The 19,662-nt window shown below is 37.2% G+C and overlaps 1 protein-coding gene across 2 annotated transcripts in view; it reads left to right on the forward strand.

Annotated features, from left to right (window-relative positions):
• B3GNTL1 (UDP-GlcNAc:betaGal beta-1,3-N-acetylglucosaminyltransferase like 1) overlaps window positions 1–19,662 on the forward strand; it is a 105,419-nt gene that overhangs the window by 5,734 nt on the left and 80,023 nt on the right. For both annotated transcript variants that reach the window (XM_058038847.1, XM_058038848.1), the window contains exons 4-5: window positions 3,027–3,091; window positions 11,584–11,649. In XM_058038847.1, coding sequence (XP_057894830.1) covers window positions 3,027–3,091; window positions 11,584–11,649 — 131 coding nt within the window. The remainder of the gene's footprint in view (window positions 1–3,026; window positions 3,092–11,583; window positions 11,650–19,662) is intronic.

Here is a 19,662-nt window from a genome sequence, read left to right on the forward strand (position 1 = left end):
TTTTGGTTTAGCATGCATTTGTCAGTGTTGGGGTTAGCTGGAGACTGAACAGATCTCCAATAAATTGGGGGTGAGAGGGGCTGTGCACTATTTAAATATATAATTTAAAAAATAGTGTGGAATGCATATTTCTGCTAAAAAACAAAGCCAGGAGACACTCTCAGGTCACAATTCAAACAAGGACATCTTTACTCCATGGTTGTTAAATTTTAGAAGCAGGTTACTTGAAATCCATAGCATTTGTTTGCTTTTGGTGATTTACTTTCATTTTGTTAAGGACTAGGTACAACTGGAAGGAGCCTTGCCTTTAAAAGAAGATGCTTTGGTACAGAAACAATGTACTAGTCAGGCTTCACATCTTCAACTATTTACACAAGATTAGGATTTATTCCTGATTCTTTTCTAACATGTAAAAGAAAGGGGGGGAACCTTGGAAAAAAGAAAGGGTCACTTGCCTAAAAAAAGGAAACCTTTTTTCTTTCCAAGAGTAAGGAATGTTAATATCTCACTGAGGCTTAAGTTTTTACGGCTGTAACCATGGTAACAGGCTCTTTTCACCAAGTAAGCAGGCCTTACAAAACTCAGAGACCTGGCACAAACATTTCATTTTGTTCAGTAGAGTAATATTAAAGAATTTTTTTTACTCATGCCAAACACAGAATTTGTTGTGGTGAAAGAATTTTTAATAGCTAGTTTCTTCTATGGGGAGTTATATTTATCTTCTCAATAATTTAAAAAATGTGTGTATTTTCTTCTCTCTCTTTCCTCTAAAAGATGTCTGGTATATGAAAAACCTCAGGATGTTTCTGTCTTAAACATAGCAAGAAGTATTTTCCAACTCATTCTCATAACAAATACTAGATATTTCTTGATTTTATTTAAAGTGGTTTATTTGAAAATGAGATCTGAAATACTCCAGGAAGTTCATAGAGTTGTATAATTGCCATCAAGCCTCCTTCACTCTTTTCTTACAGTTTTGCTTCCTTAATGAATTATTTTCCTTTGAAAGTCGTTGAAATATTTGGGCGTGTTAATGACAGCACTGAAATGTAAGTCCAGGCCACTTTACAGCTGCTGTGGCTTCTGATAGCGCTGATGTGTTTAAAATTGGGCAAATTTAATTCTGTCATCATTTTTTGTGCTGTTCTTTTATCTCCTGCTTTACTGGGGGTAAGTGAAGGACTGGGGGTTGCTGCTCTGGCATGCCCAGGCCTGCTGACTTGCATCAGTTGTGGTGCCAGGACCCAGCTCTGCTGCTGTGGCAGCTCCTGCCTCTGCCAGCTGCTTTTTCACTGCCAGTGGGAAGGAGACTGAGAGTCACTGTTGCAGATGGGATTCCACAGTCACAGGTCTGTAAAAGGCAGAATGTAAACATCCTGTAAAATAATAAATCCAAAAAAACACACAGTGAGGAGAAGTTGAGGTGAGGATTAAAGTACATGAGAAAAAATAACACAGTTATAAGGAGGAGCCTTTATTAGTCCTGCTCTGGTGGTAGTTGACATAATGTTCCTTGAGGCAGTAAGAAATGCAGTCATAAGTCTTTTTCTGTACTTGGACAGCTCAGCAAAATAGCCAAGGAGCACGTGCATTACAACTAAGGGAACCTTTGAGCCCAGTTAAATCTGTTTCCTGAGCTAACTTAAATTTGTAACACATAAAAGGATAAGAGAATTACAGAATTCTGCTTTTTTTCAAATGCTAAGACAGAAACTTTGTGTATAATATTATTTAAAATTATTCTGTTCCACTTCATGGTGAGATTTTTTTGGCTTTACATTTTCAGTTTTCCCTCTAAAGAGTAAAAACCCTACAGTATTGCTTGTCTTCACAATAATGTTCATTTTGCAGGTCAGGGTGATCTTGCTGGATTCCCTGACTTGATTCCATAAATACTCCAGAGGAAGCTGAAGTGTTTCATATGTGACCAAGTGGAATCCATGCAGCATTTTTCAGACTAACACTGGATGTAGGGTGGGCTTTTCTTAGAATGCTGCCCAGGGCAAAAATTCAGAGATCAGAAAGTTCTTAGGTTCACCTTGTCCACCTGCAAAAATGATCCCAGGCAAGCATTCCCACCTTGTGGGTGTATCCCAGTGGTTGCTGCAGTCCCATCCTTACCTTCAGCTGTGGATTCCTGCTCTTTGCTATTTTTCTGCTTCTGCCATTTGTTTGATCCTCCAGAGCAGTCATCTACTTCAGAAATTAAGCTGAAATTAAAACAATTTTCTTCTTTGGTTCATTCATTTCTTCCTGAAATGAATGGGTTGGTAAAAAGATTTACCAAGTGTCAGGAAGTCAGAAACTGAGACAACCTGGGTGCCAATGTTGTCATTTGTCTGAAGTGACATTTCAGTGTGGTCTCCATTGGTGATACACATGTTATGCTATAAATAAATCACCTTTGTGCTCTCTGTATGATTCTAATAAATTAGCCTTCTTTGGCTCCTCCTGCATCCCCTTTACATGAATGGCATGTGAAGGTTTTGTATTTGCAAACTTTATACTTAACAAGCACCAAGGAACAGAACATTTTTAGTCCTTCTGAGAACCCTGATGGGAAGAACAGCAGTTTCTGGTCCTTCCCTGCCTCTTTTATGATTTGCTAGTATTTTTTAGGGCTTCAAAGATGAATGAAGATGGAGGGTTTTCAGCATCTGCTCTTTGCAAGGGGTGGGCCTGGGTGACCTTTAAAGGTTCCTTCCAGCCCAAAGCTTTCTGTGATTCCACAAGCTGAGGTTCTGGATATAAAACCTGCCCCCTTCAAGATACACAATTACATATTATATCTTTGGGGAGGGCTGGCAAAAGTACTCTTATTCTACTTGATTGTAGAATTCTGGTACTCACTCAGAGAAGGTGACTGACATAAATATTCACAAATTACCTTGCTTTAAAAATGGAAAAATCTGGTACCTTATGTGATACTGATTTGTGTATTTTCATTTGTTCCATTTTATTAAAATTTTAAAAGATGCAACAGTAAAAATTCCTCCATCTTTTTATCTGTGCTTTCTCTCTTTCAGTTGGATTTGCTAAAAATCAAGCAGTAATTCAGAGCTCAGGAACCTATCTCTGCTTTCTGGATTCAGTAAGTTAATGCATTTTGTCTAACTTGGTTTTGTCAATAAAATCCTTTCCTTTTTAATGGAGTTGCTGATTTGCTATAAGACAAACTGCTTAAAGGAGTTTGTTTAACGTGCTGGTTACTATTTATGGCTGTAAAGTTGTATTCCAACCTGCAGAAAGCCTTACATCATTCTTTGATTATATCAGATTTCACAAGCTGTTGTGAACAGGGCTGGGCAAGGTTGGTATTTAGGTGTTTTGAGGATTTCTCTTTCCCACATTCTTTAGAAAATTGTATTGATGAGAAACTAAGAGCTAATCTACTGGCTTTTTGATGTAAAATAGGAGAAGTCTCACCTTCCAAGCTGAATTTTTTTTTTCCTGTCCTTTGTTGCATATCTTCTGTGAAGCCATTGAGCTCAGTAATGCTCAGATAAGGATCTCACTTATGCAGCTGAATATGCAGGAATGGTTTCACAAAGGTGCCCAGCTGAGCACAGGAGTGGGGCCGTGTGCTGGGAGCAGGCAAGAAGAGCAGGACCTTCAAGGCTCACTGATCTCCTGTAATTTCACCTGAAGATTGATTTTTTTTTTTCCCTCTGAACCCTCAGTTCATTGGAACTGAGCTATGGGTTAGGGTAAGATGAAGTGGCTGCTGACAGGGTTGGTTTTCAGCTACAATTCAACTGAATATTATGATTGTCTGTGCTTGTAAAAAGTGGTGTGAGAGCAGGTTTGTGAGCTCTACAGCCATTCTCAGGTTTTAATTAGGGAAAACCTTCAGTTTGCAAACCACACCTGCCTTATCAATTGATGGAAGAAATTTTTTTTGTTCATATGTTAAAATGTTGTGATTTTTGTGTTATATTGTTAGTCAGTGAGTCTGTTTACACATCTAAAATTAAAAAGAAACAAAACCCAAGGAAACTTGCTTATGATTTGCAAAGTTTGAGTATTCTAGGCTTGCATTACATTGCACAGGGCATTCTAGGGAGTCTGTGGGATGAGGAATGTGTGTGCTTGACCTGGCTGAAGTCATCTGAGTCCACCAGTACATGAATGAGAAATTAATGTACTCTTGTCCCAAGAAGCTTCCTATCTTCTGTATCAGATATGTATAGCATGATGTACTGAAGTAAATTATGGGTTAGTCTTTCTTTTCCATCCAGGGAGATGTAGTTGTTTGAAAATCACTAGCAGTAAACTAGAAAATCACATTCTCTAAATGAAGTTAATTCATATTTTCATAGTGATTCTTCAGAATTCTCAATTTGTTATTTGCCATATATTAAAATCTTCCTGCTGCTGTGTATCTGTTGGCTGACTATTGCAGGAAAAAAAAAACATCAGGGAGTCAAATTACAGTTATTAAGGAATATAACTGGTAATGATACTCTATTTCTGCAATATTGTCATTAGCAGAAGTTTATATTTAATATTACCAAGGATTACTTGAAGTGAGCTGAGGATTTTATGGTTTACAGTGTGGATAAGCTTAGGAGAAGTTACAAAGATTTTCTGTTCTATGCATTTCTATTGCTTCTTCAAATCAGAGGCATTCTGGACTACCAGAAGCCCAATCTTGTTACAAAAGAAATATTAAATACCTGGCATTACTTAAATGTATTTTCTACTGTCTCCCCTTGTGACTACCATGTTTTGCTGAAAACAGATCAGAGCCAATAAAATGGATGTGGAAACTGCTACAAGTCCAAAAATTGCTCAGTGTTTTGGCTGTAGTTAGTAAATGTTGTGTGCTAGTAGCTGGGGCACAGATGTTGCCAGCTGTTTAACAACTCTCCTTCCACACACCACCTACCTTCTTCATTTCAGTCACCAGTCCAGCATCCAGCTCTCTAGGAAGGAATGTTGATATCAGCCTGCTGGAATGTGCTGCAGCCATGCCAAGGAATTGACCTTCAGAAGTGCAGCCACAATTTCAGCTTTGCTGCAGGTGGATGTGGAGAGGAATGGAGCTGTTTGTGCACATCACAAATGGGTGGAGAAATGCATCCCTGGCTTTTTGTGCATTCTTTGTTTTCTCTGTGAAGTGAAATGAGTGGATGAGCATATTTGAGAGCATCGTTGGAAGTGCTGGCTCCAGCAAGGCTGTTTCTGCTTGCCATTCCAGCTGGAGCCAAGCTGCTCGTGTTATGTCTCTCAACACAGATTTCTGAGGACAACAAACTGGGAAGAAATGTGGAAAAAAAAAGGTTACAGGTCTCAGAACTGTCAGAATTTGATCAGCCTTTTCTAGTGTGAAGTGGCAGCTGTTGGACTAACAGCTATTGTGGAGTTTTTTACTGTGGTTGTTGTTACAGATTTCACCTCCAAGCTGCTGAGGCATTTTTTCCCCTGTGGGAAAACAAGTAGAAAAATTGAAGCTACTTAACAATTTCTTCATAATATGGGAAAATGAGGGCTAATTTTGCAAATATATTTCACTGTTAGCTTTTCTTCTTTAAATTGTCTGCATATATGACTTTATCTGCCAGTTTCATTGTACTGTAGCTGTAGTTTATCACTTCTCTGGGGTGGTGCCATCTTTTTTAGGAGCATTTACCCCCTTGCAGCACAGCAGAACTCTTACACTAAAAATTCTGCTTTGAACTGCTGTTTTCATTGACATGCACATAAACATGCCTCTACTTGTCTGAAACTGGATTTCTTTAAAAAAGGATCGTGCTTTCATTTAATCGTAATAATCTGTGGAGTTCCAGGTTTTATTTCAGGTTGTTTCTGTTTATTTCAGGTTTATTCTGTGGAGTTTCCAGGTTTTATTTCAGGTTTATTCAGTGTTGTTGGAGAGTTTCTGACTGTTAAAGAAGAAACATAAAAATGTGTCCTTTTTTGACCTGCAGTGTTTCAAAACCAGTCATAATCACTTGAGAACTTAACGTGCTTGTTTTAATCTTTTGAAAGGCTCTGTTGGCAATGTATCACAATTTCAGAGATTCTCAGGAAGTTCAAAGATATGACTTTAAACCATGTTCCCACAGTGTCACTGCTTGCTAATTGTCCAAAATGCCATGGGGACACAGGTAAGTTTTGTTCACCAAAAACGAGGGTGAACCACAGCAGGTTTGTCATTCCTGTGATGGAATTGGCAGCTGCTAACCTGTTCCTTTTGGTTTGGGAGATTGGTTTGCATGATTTAAGTTGGGAATGGTAATTCTTTATTGCTGTGTGCATAACTGCTTAATTTCAAATTGCATGTGTTCCTTGAGGTTCAAGTTCAAACCCACCTCGTTGAGGGGTGTTGCTAAAGGCCTTGGAGGAAGATGGTGGGACCTTCTCCAGCCAGGTGTGTCAGGCACACTCAGTTATAAACAGATTGTTTTTCCAGCCTCTCTAACTTCCTGGGTTTGGAAGCATGGATTTCCTTTTACTTGCCATTGTACATTACAGGCATTAATAAATTTCTGAAATATTCCTCCTCTGTTTCAAATTAGTCTGTGTTTCTTAGGAAACTAAGATGTGATCAGATTTTCTTTCTATTGTTGTTTAACATACTGTTCCTTGGGAACTTCTCCTCTGATTTAAAAACTGAAATAAGCTGTTACACAATTAGCAGGTGTGGATGTAGTGGTGAAATCCATTACCCGAAGAGTTGTCCATCTTTCCTAATCACTAATGAGCCCTAAAAAGTCAAAATACAAGTGCTTGAAGGCATCATCCCTCTCATTGTTTTGTAAAGATATATTAAAACCAGATTAAATGTCTCTGTCTGGTATGAAATGTTAAATGAAGAGGCAAACCTTCAGAATTTGGTTGCCATAACCTCTCCCTACATGTGTGTTCATCTATTCAGCAGTTAAAGAGGGCATTTGGAATCACTGGGAAAGGTTTTACTCTTGTCGGGGTTTACTGGCTTTGCTGCTGAGCACCTTGTGAGTTACCTGCTTCACTTCCCTGCAAACACACCATTTTTTTTCAGTGATCTATGAGCAAAAATCAAGGTGATCTCCAATGACCACAGAAAAGCAAGATATGGGAAGGCATGTGTCTGTATTTGTTGAATAAATGCACTGAGGTGGGAGCTGCTTCTACAGCAAAAGTTTCCTGACCAACTAATAGTGGTACTTAATTAAAAGATTCCATTAAAAAGATTGTCAGGCTCATAAGAGCACCACATAGATCTTTCCATGTAGACCTGTTTGTTGCTATGCTCAAAAAAAGGAAAGGTGCTCAATGTAGTCAGCTTCTTAAATTTGAAATGTTTTCTTTGTTGTCCCCTTCTTTCTCAGTTTAATTTGGGAGTAGAAACAGAAAAGTAGCATTTTTTCTTATGATTTTTTTTCTTGCAAGTACTGACAGATGATTAGTCCCAGGTGATTTGTGGGTGCCATTGGAGTGGTTTGATCCACTGTGAGATCCATCCAGTGAGTTTGATGGTGTGGGGCTGTTCAAAGAGCAGCCCCTGGAGGATTGCCTGGGATCAGGGTATTTCCTTCAGCAGAGCTGCTGACAGGCCACTTTTTGGAGGTCCTAGGCATTTCACTTTCCTGCTTCAAGGAGTTGAACTGAACAATGGCAAAGAAAGATTTTCCCTGCAGTCTGAGCAGGTGCAGGATAAATGAATGGACCATTTGATGAATTGAAAGATTTTGGAGATGCCATATTGTTGCTCAGTGAGTGAAACATTCCTCCCGCTGCTGCTGCTATTGTATTTTGAATTTAATAACTGTGATGGGAAGAAGGTGCTGTTGTTATGGGAGTGGAGTGTATCAGCTCTCAATCCTTTTATTTTTTTCATTTTGAGCAGCCAAATTTGGAGGAGTTTGTGGAAAAGCAGGAGATGCTGAGTGTGTAATGTGAGCTTAAGAAAGCACCTTAGTACTGACCTATAATGTTTTGTTTGCTGTGAACTTGCCCTTGGTTACAAAAAGTAGATGTGTATTGTGCATTGAATTGTATATTTTGTTTTACTTTCTCAAGTGCAGAAGCGCCAATTTTTAAGGGAGAATGATGAAGTTACCACTGTGGAGCCCAATATGCTCCACATAGCCTGGCTGAAGGAGCCAGCTTTTATATTCCAAGTATATGACTAGAGAATGCATGCATTTATTGAGCATTTATTTTAAATTTCTTTTCTTTTTTCCATTTTTTCCATGGAAGAAATTTCTCTTCATCCTGTCAGCTGAATGTCTGCTAGGGGACAACCATTAGAGACTTCCATGTGAACAGAGAAAATTGGATTTTATTGTAAACTTCTGTTTAGTTAAAATTATTTTTCAGTGTAAGTCACTGCTACTGTTGTTATCTTCCCTACCCTCACCTAGGAAACAGAAACAAACTAAATATACTTCCCTTTTTTGTATAGGCCCTTTTTTTTTCTGTCTGAAATGAGTAAAAAATAATTTGGAAAGTGTTTCCCTGATTACTGAGGTTTTATTCTCAGTGTTAAATCAGAAAAAAAAAAAAAAAAAGAGATGACCAAACTCTGCCTGTAGAAACCAAAGTCTGGCAACACCTTTGCTGAATTCAATATCATAAGTGCAATAGCTTTGATAGAAAATTTGTGATGCATTGTGTACTGTTGGGTAAATATTTTACCCTCTTAACTGTTTAATACTATAGTTGCTAAAATTCCATAATTTTTAAGGTGCTCCTAATTTGTGGTACAATCACTTTGGATTTATTTTGGTTTTAAAATACCAATTATTTGGATTTATTTTGGTTTTAAAATACCAATTTTAAATCCATCGGAGTTCCCTAAGATTATTTCACTATAAATGCATTTACATTTCACTATAAATACATTATAAATAAATAAATAAAACTTTCCAGTCACACGTAGTGAAGAGTCTGTCAAAGTTGGATTTTGCAGTTGCTTTTCTCATACCAACCTGAATCCAAAAAAGCTGAATGATGGTTGAAACTCGTTTCTGTCTGGGATATGATTTATATTTTGTGCTCATGTTATAGTATTATTATATTATTCATTAGTATTATATATAGTATTAGTATATACTATATATAGTATTATTATAATAATCATTATTATAGTATTTGGGATTATGTCCTAAACAATTCTTTTTTCCCCCCATCTTTCTTTCTCCTTCCATGAACTCAGAAGGTCTCACAGAACCATCCAGCAGTGCAGTGTGTGTGTAAAGCTGCCAATAAAAAAATGAGACAGAATTATTAAAAGAAATACAGGTCATGCAGGGTAAGAGTTCATAGAGTTTTCCAGCATTAGAGAACAAAGCTGTATTAATAAAAAGAGGCATTTAGAAGTTTTTGTGGTTATAGTGCCCCCTCTTTAGCTGGAGTTTACAGAATTCTGATGCTCTCTGATAGCCTAAGCCCCAGATCTGTGAGTTTTGCCAATAGCATCAAACTGCCCCAGTGTTTTCTTAGGGGAATGGGGCCATTCCTGTCAAACTGGGTGGTTGTGAAAACATGACACCGACCTCTTTGGTGCATAGGTTATTTTGATTTGGTTTGAATGCTTTCCATGCTGATTTAACCTTTTTCAATCAAGTATATTATTTTTCATCTTTGTGAATGTGAGAGTTCTCTCTTGTGTGAGATCATGAACAGTGAGATCCTTTAGCACAAGAGCAAATGTTTTATATTGTAAAAAATGAGGGTAACACTGTTCTGAGCATTGAAATTCCTGCCTTTTTGGTAGATTTCCCCTTTTTTCCCCTTTTTATCTCTTCCCCCCCCCCCCCCCCCCTCCTTTTCTCCCCCTTCTTCCCCTTTTTCATTCTTTTTCCTCCCTTTTCACTTTTTCCCCCTTTTTCCCTTTTCCCTCCTTTTCCCTTTTCCTCCTTTTTCCTCCTTTTTCCTCCCTTTTCCCTTTTTTTTCCCCTTTTCCCCTTTTTTCCCCTTCATTTGGATTTACCAAGAAAACATCTAAGGCTCCTTAGCAACTTGTAAAGGAGTGAACACAGTTCAGTTAAAATATATCTGCTATTGCTTGTATGAAAACCAGGTTTTAATTCACAAAAATCAGCTCTGTGTTTGGCATAAAGAAACAGAATTATGATTTTTCTTGTGGGAAATAGGGTGAAGGTTTTATGGGAACACTTTCTTGATACTGGAATTCTGGTGCTCTATGGATAAAGTGGATGAGGTGAGAAATAATATTGTTGTAGTTTTGAAGTCATGGGAAATCTGAAGGGTTTTTTTGCTCTATTGGCTTTGAAAATCAGGAACAGCTGTCATGTTTATTACTAAACATATCCTAAATGCAAAATGCTTTTGACAATGTAGTCCTCCCATCTTTTATAAACTTATGTGTGATAAGAGTCAGTTTTATTATTATTTTATCTTTAACCTTGAATTGTATTAAACAGTTGGATCTACTTCTGAAACTTTTTTTATCATGCATGTTTTGATAAAACTATAGGGGCACCTTTATAGCAAGGTCATTCAGTTCTTCAAGCTGAAGATATTTAAGCACTAATATTTTTTTTGTTGCTGTTGGCTTAATGGGAAGTTTTAATGTGAAAGTGGTTGGAAATTCAATATTGAGGGTTTGTGCTTTAATAGGAAAATCAGAATTATTTCAGTGTGAGGAACTGTTAAAAGGGTGTCTGTAGAACAGGAATTCAGGGCTCCTTTGAATTATGTTTGCCTGATTAAGTTTATTTGGAAATACTCTGAGAAGAAATAGGCTGTGTTAGCTTTAACAAGTATCTAAAAAAGGCTGATTCTTTAAAAGGGGGGAAATATGGCACCAACATGGAAAAGAATATAGGTAGAAACCTTAGGGGCCTAAAAAATTTAGGAAAGAAAAATTGTGCTGAAATTTCTATAAACTGTGAAATCACTGTCTAGAAAGGATTTAATTTTGAACAGGAAATATTATAATTTTGAAAAGAATATCTCTTAACAATTAAAGGTAGGACAGCAAAGTTACTGACTTTTCACAAAACAACCTATCCTTTTGTATGTAAATAGAACAGATCTTTGTGCTGCCAGTGGAAGAAGTACTAACACAAAATTTAAATCCAGATGGTGTGTCTTAAAGCCGTGTCAATGCTAATGCGTTCTGTGAGTGTGGGTACTTCCCTTTTTCCTTTTCCTTAGAATTTTCTCATTTCACCAGTAATAGTTTTTTGTGCCCATGAAATATGACATATTTTTAGATCTAGAGACCAAAGGCTTTTCATTTTCAGTGGAACAAGTCAGATTGCAGAGAGCATTTCCTCACATTGCTGCTTTAACTTAGGGTAGTTCCTTGTCCTCACACTGCCCGTGCTGCTGGGGCAGTTGGGAAAGAGTTGGAGAGTTTCTTGAGAAATAAATGTGCAATGTGAGGGTGCTGTGGATGTGTGGTGAGATCACAGCACCACTGTCACGTAGTAGTTTTGATCACTTCCAGCTCCAACAGCATCCAGTTCAATCCACAAAAAGTGTGAAGTCTCCTCATATCTGTTCCATTTGCATTTCTGACTGCCAGCCAGTAAAATGATGTTCATTTAGCAACATATTCTAATGTGTGTCAGTAGTGTTCTGTGACCCTTTTTATGTTCACTAACAGTGTGCTATTTATTCCAGGATGATGTGATGATGCCACAGCGGGTTAGGCTGCAGCACCAAGTTGCCATTCAACACCCAAACAGTGTGAGTACTTTTTTCTTGTGTGTATTTCTGGGTTTTTCTTTGACAGAGTTCCGGATACATCTTTAAAAGGATATGAAAATTTCACAGTGGGGCTGGGGGAGGCAAAGCAATAACCAGTGTATTCTTTTCCTTTATTTTTAATCCTTGCACTGAATGGGAGCTTTGATTGAACTTCTTTTCTTCCTTTTATTTTCTCTCTTCAGAAAACCAGATCTCATTACAACAGTGATACTCTTTTGCAAATAAGTATATAGGTTTGGCTAATGTCTGTAATCTAAAGGAGAATGCCTTTTTTATGTGGCCTTTCCAAGTCATGTGAAAAACTGCAAAGGATTGGCTACAGCTATGGTTTATCTGCTTTTAATAATTAAGGAACTGTAAACCATAGGGAATGTAGGGGTTGTTACCAGTGATCAACTGGCCTAGAGTTCAGCTGATGTTTCTCTCTCTGTCTGCCTGTAAAATGAAACATTATTAGAATTCCATTCTTTATTCCTGTGAAATAAACTGTCAGGAGTCATCTGTGAGAGAGTTTTTCTCTGATCTATATGATTTTGTGTTTATATGGTTTTCTGTGATTAGGGTCAGTGTTCTTTAGAGGGAGTTTGTGCATATGTTTTACTTATCCAAAGATTGTATGTATATATATATATAAATATATATATTTAAAAAAATAACTGTGGCAGTTAACTAATTTGTCGATACTACTGACAAATGTATTCCTTTATAAACTTAAAAACTGAGTTTGTTTTGTCAGCAAAATCAGCCTTATTGTTTCCACGTCTCTGACATTTTCTCTTGTGATACTTCAGTGTGCCAGAGGTTTCTGGAAAGGAGAGGTTGATTGACTTGATCTGTCATGAAGGTGTTTCCTGCAGGTATCTGAACAAAACACACAGTTTTAGGATTATTGCTCTCTGTCAACTAAACACCTTTTGAACTTTTTGAACTCCAAAAGACACTTTTTTTGGCTGAGAGATGTCTGCCAAACAACCTGCTGCTTAGTGGTGGGATGTGTACCTGCTCATCACACCACCTGTTTTAGGGCTCTTCTGAAATCTGATCATCCTTACAATGGGATTTATTAAATTGTAGCTTTAACAGTACCTGAGTAGCAGTTAACCTAACTCACATTACAAACACAATAAAATGATGAATCCAAAGTTGTTTTTGTTCTGATATCCATCAGTTAATGTAATTCTGGAGTCAGATGCCAAAAAACCAGAAAGGCAGGTTGATCCAGTATGCTGGTTTTATGGAAATTAGTGCTAAGAGCTATCATATTTCTTGCTTATATGGCTTCTATAGATGTAAATTAAAACTTTTTTAATTAGACTAAATTCAACTAAACAGTTTGTAGTCTTTTTAGGAAGTACTTCAACTGTTTTGTTTATATTCTGTTATCCTTTAGTGCCCAACAATCCTCAGTATGAGCTATTAAATGACAATCAAACGGTAATAAAGAGGGCCTGAGCAGACTGAAGGGCCTTTATGATCTGTTCTAAGCATCACAAACCTGGTACTGCCATGTTCCAAATTCAGGTGAATTTATGGTCCTGTTTCAGTCTGGTATTTGTGGTGGCCCTGCCTTGGCTGGGTTCTGTCACTCTTCAGAAGGATGGGGTGGTGGGAGACAGAGAAGGTGGAAAAAACCTGTGGGTCAAAAAAAATTATTTTTTATTAAAAGCAAAAGGAGCTGTCCTTTGTTCAGTTTGGATCTGACTGCCTTGCCCACCCTCAGCCTTGTGGAGAGGGAAAATGTTGGAGAGAGCCTTGGGAGGAGGGCTGAGAGCACTGGTGTGTTACCAGCACACAGCACTGGAGGGGCTGGCATGGTCAGAATTAACTCTATTTCCACCAGAGCCAGCACATTTTCCATGTTACAGGTACAGAAAATGTGTGGGATGCCTGGGTGAGGTGTGACCTGCTGGTTAACAGTTGGATCTTACAGAATTCTAATGCAAAGGTCTGAAGGAGAAAGGGGAGCACATCCACCTGTTTCTAGTGAGCAAATAGATCAGTTTGGCCCAGAGCCCCTCAACAAGTTTGACAAAAGTTGGCCTGGTCACAAATCTACTGACCAGTGGCAGGGTGGACTTCTGTTCTTAAAGAATGATCTCTCTGCTGTCCTCAGGATAATCATGCCATTCAATTTTCTGGCCTTGGAAGATGTTTGGGGATGTTTGAATGAAGTTTTGTTCTGTGTTTGAAGTTCTGGCCTGGCTTCAATCAGTCTGATAAACCAGAGTAGGTGGAGGGGGAAAAAAAAATTAAAACAAAAAGCAGAAGGTTGAGAAATGCCTGTGAAGCAGTGAGCTTTTTTGGTTTGTTCCTGAAATTCTAATTTGCAGAATTTGCACTTTCCACTGTTTTGCAACTTCTCCTGATCTGGATTTTTGACTTTATGCAGTCTCAATATACTTTCAGAAATTTCATTCCTAATCCTAGTCCTGCTGATCGTTACTGGGAATCAGATTTGAAGATCAGCCTGATATTGTAGGCTTCAGTCTGCTATTGTTGTTATTTTTGATCAACAGGTAGGAAAATCTCAAACTTTGCCCATCAAGAGAAATCTCCCAGGTTCTAATTAATCCCTGAGGTTCTTCCTCTTTTGTGTTACTCTTAAATGCAAATTGCCCTGCTCTGATTTAAAGCCTGGTTACTAAACAGCAGAAGATATCATATGCCTCTGGGAGCTTCCCAACAAATTATTCTTTAAAGAAACCTGTGTCTCCATCTCTGAAAAAGCAAGAAGCTTGCCCCAGGTTCAGGTGCTGGAACACTGAGGTAACAGCAGCAGTGTTTGTGTCTCATTTCCTGCATCAGAGACTCCTTAATTGTGCTTTAAAGAGTGAGTTCATTTCTATTCTCCTAAGCTGCTCTTATCTGGGACACTTTTTAAAAATAAGGCTTGAGGGTGGAACTGTTCTGACCTTGGAAATGTTCAGAGTGGATCTCAAAATACAAATCACTAATGCATTGTGCTTTTGGTTGAAGCACACCTGCTGTCACCTTGTCCTCTGGTGACTATTTTACATCATCTCCAAGTCCCCCTGACATGAATTCTGTAAATAGACAAAAGTTTTTGAGACTCTGTGTATTTATGCTACAAATTCTTAAATTCTGCTTAAGACCTATCAGGCTCAGTGCAAATCCCAACTTGTAGCAGTTGTGAAGCTCAGGGACATCACACTGGTTTTATTTATCCATGATAAGCCAGGTGTTGCTTATTTACCAACCACAAAACATGTATGCTTTGTTGGCAGCTAATTAATAGGAGGATTCAAGCTTCTATTTCCCTTAATTCTGAAAAAATCATGCCTTCATATCTTATTCTGTGCTCTCCTGGAGCTCCAACCTGGTGTATCTACTGGTGTTCTACAGAACAACTTTCTAAGTTTGGAGTAGCCCAGGAAATTATTTCCCAAATCGCACACACTGTGCAGTCTTTCACTCTGCCTCTCATTAATTCTATTATTTAGTTTCAACAGGGTTACCCTCTGATTTTGTGTTACCTCAAAGATTTTTTTTTCAAGGAGAGAGGGGATGTCAGTTGGATCTGCTCCCTGGTTGCCTCATTGCTCTGGGCATGCTGAAGGAGAATCACTGGACCTGGGAATGATCTTGAAGACACTGAGTAAAATTTAAGAGCTTATAAAATAACTAAACTTTTCCTCACTGTCCCCTTCCTCAGTGAGAAAACAGCTGGAGTGAGAATGTGTGAAATAGAAATAAAGAACATTTCCTTTTGTTTTCTCTGGCTCACTGGGAGGTGAATCAGTAGCAGTGTCACAACGAACACCTTTCTATTTGTTGTGAAATTACAATCCTCTGTCTCAAACAGGTAGGATACCTGGGCATGTGAGAGAACATGAATATACATTTGCATTTCTTCAATGAGCAATTCTCACTATTTTGCATCTCTAAAGCAGATTTTTGGCATATTCTGTAGCTTGGCTTTAGATCAAGAGCAGCAGTGCCTAAAGCCATTTTTATCTGTTGATTATCTGCCTGTGTTCACCAACTGCCTGAATTCTGCATATCTTTGATGGTTAATGTGACTCTAAGATAGTTGAGGGGATTGAGTGAATTGAACAATTCCTGGCTGGCACGGGGAGCTGGTGGCTCACAGACCTGTTCACCTGCCCTGGGAGAGCTGAAATAAATATTGCACAATTGGCCAAGGAATTCGAGAAAGCAGCAGATGAATGAGAACTGAGCTGCTTTCTTTAGGGCACAGCTCTAGGCCAAAAGCATTGACTGTTTACCCCCTACCCCTGAACTTCCCAAATTAACTGTATTTAGAAGTTAAGAGGATTTTTTTTTCCCTTTTGGTCTGGAAACATATATTTTTTTAATTCTGAAAGTCATAATTTAATAGATTTTTTTTCATGTCACTGTACCCTGTGCTGTTCTGCTTGTTGGGACCTGGCACACCTTTCTGCCATGTGTTAGAAAGTAGCAAGACTCTTTTTTTCCTCCCTCCCTTGGAGAATGTTCTGCTTACAGAGAGCATTAGTTTGAGTCATATCATTCTTTTCTTCTGGCTAAAATGATCACATCCACTTGATTCTGTAACTTTGTTGTGTGAAAAACAGTGTTTGTGAGGTTTTATTAAACTGCCATAAAGCAGAACTACATAATGCTGAATGTAACCTCTCTGTGCTCCATTTAAATTCGGTTCTGTACCTCTGTTTAATTTGAATTCTTCCTGTGTTCAGCAAGGTTGTTGGTGATCTCTCATTCTGTGTCTTTAATTCTGAAGCCCAAGTTTTACCATCTCCTCTTAAATTCTTTGTCCTCCAGTTGTGTCATCAGCTTAGCAGATTTTCCTTTGATAAATGCTTTATTTTGGATGTGAAGTCGATTAAAATCTTCTTTACATAGAACTTAAATAATCTTTTTTTTTCTCCTTGTTAATTTAAATAATCTTTTTTTTTTCTTCTTAGTTAATTTGCAGAGCTCTCCTTGTGCCTCCCTTACTCTGCAGGTTTGAGACAGATCAGTGGGAGCTGCCCGGGCCTGTCCCAGCAAGCACTGCCTGTAGAGATAATTTTGATATAAGAATTAATTAATCCAACAGTTATTGGAGAGACATTCATTGAGTGCTGTCATGTCCTGGATGACAAATCCAATTTGTTTGCATGAACCTTTTAGCAGGAATTGGCTCCAATAAGGGGCTGAGTAGATCTGAGTAGATCTGGTATAGACAGAAGGAAAATGAGATTATATTCCTGAGGTGATTACATGCAGCTGTTGATTGTCCAACATGAGTTGATTTTTTATGTCCAGAGCAATATTTTCATGAACTAGTCTTAATTATTCTGGTCAGCAAAATGTTTTTTTATATTCAGTTCCCTTTTACTGCAAACAATTATCAAACTACCAAGTCTTGTACATTCTTCTCCAGCATACGGAAAATATAATTCTGAATTAAGGCTACCCAATATAGATACTTATAAAAACATTTACAGATTTCACTTCAGGAAATTGTCATTAGAGGCTTTTAAAAGGAATTTATAAGTATATAAAATGTATATGTATATATAATTAATAAATAATAAATCAATAAACAGTAAATTACTTTTATTTTTATATAAATATAATAAATAAAAATAAAAGTAATTGTTTGTTTATTAATTTATTATTTATGAATGTTTATTAATTATATATCATATATAAATAATTTATTATTTTGAATAATCTGTCTTGGTTTGGAGAGTAGAAACTAAAGCAGCAGTTGTGTGAAGGTTTTGTCAGAAGTGGTGACATTGGAGTATGTCTAGAGGAAAAAATATAATTTATTTTCTTTTTTTCCACTGGAGAATATGAAAATTCTTTCTTTGACCATGTGAGAGTATTATTTTTACATTTTTGGTAATTAGGCCTTTCCATGTGTATCATCCAGATCTGCTGGAATTCAGCTGTGTCTTTGCTTTTTATTAGGCAGCTTCCTTAAAGATCTTTTTTAATTTGGTATTTCTGGAAGAAACCACAGAGCGTTTTCAAAGTCACGATGTCAGCCTAGGTCTGTTCTACATTTAATCAAATACCCCAAATGGGAAACAGCCCAACTGACACAACTTTGTAATTAAATTTGTGTTTAAAATGGCCTCCACATGCCAATAACACCATCAAATGATTGTGATTACTGGAGTTTGATATTCATGAAAGACTGACTGTAATGTATTTCATTCATGTAAACATATTTCATTTTTAAAACTACGTCTGAAGCATAAAATGTTTGAAAATCAAGATTCCCTCCTCCTGGTGTTTAGACATTCTGCTGAGGTGATAACTATTGCAATCCAATGAGACTTTGTGAAGCTACAGAGAAAAGAAATTGGATATTTACTCGAAGTTTTCCCCAAAATGTCATGTTCAAACTTCATGAATTCACATGTGTGACAACATATTTTAAATCTTCCTGTGTTGTGATGCTCTGCTGGGCTGTTCTGATTCACCATGACTTCTTATTTTTAATATATAAGTTCACTAAAGAAAATTCAGACTTCCTTGATTTTTGATTACTCTCGTTTTATGTGCTGAAAATGAACATGTAACATCCTTTTGTGGACTTTGGACTTGAACTAGGGTCAAGTAGAATGTGTAACAGGTGTTCTTAAAAATGGATTGCTCCAAGATAGAAGCATCTGTGGAAATGGATATTCATCTGACCTAAAGGCTTCTTTGGGGACTCAGCAATATCAACATATTTTATAATTTCTAAAACATGTTTTAAATACACCAGGGTGTATTTTGTATATTTACACCTAATGCAAATTACCTCACAGGTGTCATATTTTGAAGAACAATTTCCTCTCTTGGAAATGATTGGGAGAGGAAACACATTTTACTACTTTCTTCCTGCAGTATATACTTTTGGGAAGATTTGAACCACATAAAAATATTTCTCTAGTTTATTTTTCCTTTTTAATTGCATTAAATAGTGATCACATAATCTTTCTTAAAGGAAATTACTGCATAAAATTACTTCAATAAAAATAATTGAAGTAGGGTTTGGAGACAACAGAGGGGACATCTACCTTTCCTTCAGACAAAAGATGTGGGCTTCATGAACTAGAGCTGCTCTTAAACATTCAGGATAAGGTAACTCTTAAAAGGGTTCTTTAATACAATTTATTTATAATAAAAAATAACTCTTATTAGCTTTTTATTTTAGGATTTTTCCATCTGTGTGTTCTCATAAAGAGGCATATTGAGGAAAAAGGTGTTGTGCCCTTGAGATAATTCTCCCTATTTTACTTGTTATATAATCTTTATTTTCACTGAACTTTATCTAGGATCAGATGTTATGATTTTTCTAATTACAGCATCACTAAGTACTTAATGACATTCTTTTCAAGGAGGTTTACATCATTCTGTCATATTTCTAAAATGAAACAGAACACTGCACATTTTTCCTCAGAGTGTAGAAGCAAGATCTGTACTTTGTGTAACCTTTGAAAGTTGCATTTATTTTGTACAGAAAAGCCATGGGTTTTTCATGCTAAAATGGATATTTTTTCAATAACTGTTTCAATAATAAAGTTCCTTGAGAGAAGATACATTATATGAAGTATTTCCTGGGTGTGTTTGTACTTCCAGTGCCCACTGCCTTGTGGAGAGTTTGTGCTTTTGCCTGCCTTTGTTCATTTCCTCTTCTTTTAAAACAAGGGTGGAAAAGATTGGGATAAAATTGAAGACCTATTATTTTTTCATCCTCATTTCCTCTTTAGTACATAGGCTGCCTCCTGAATAAGGAAGATTGTTTGTGGTAAAGGAAGCTGTAGTGATTAAAAACTCAAAAACATCACATCTGCAGAAAACGCCTTGCTTTTAATTATTGCCGACTCATTTAAACTTTTGTTTCCTCTCTCCTGCTTCCTTTTCCACTTCAACGTGCGAGGCGAAACATAAAACTCCAAAATGATGAAACTAAGAAACATCTCCACCTGAATATTGCATTTCAGAACCACTGGTGAAAGTTGGAACAAGTCCTGACGTGTCTAA

This window comes from Melospiza georgiana, chromosome 21 (genome assembly GCF_028018845.1).
Source record: "Melospiza georgiana isolate bMelGeo1 chromosome 21, bMelGeo1.pri, whole genome shotgun sequence".
In the NCBI taxonomy this organism is placed as follows: domain Eukaryota; kingdom Metazoa; phylum Chordata; class Aves; order Passeriformes; family Passerellidae; genus Melospiza; species Melospiza georgiana.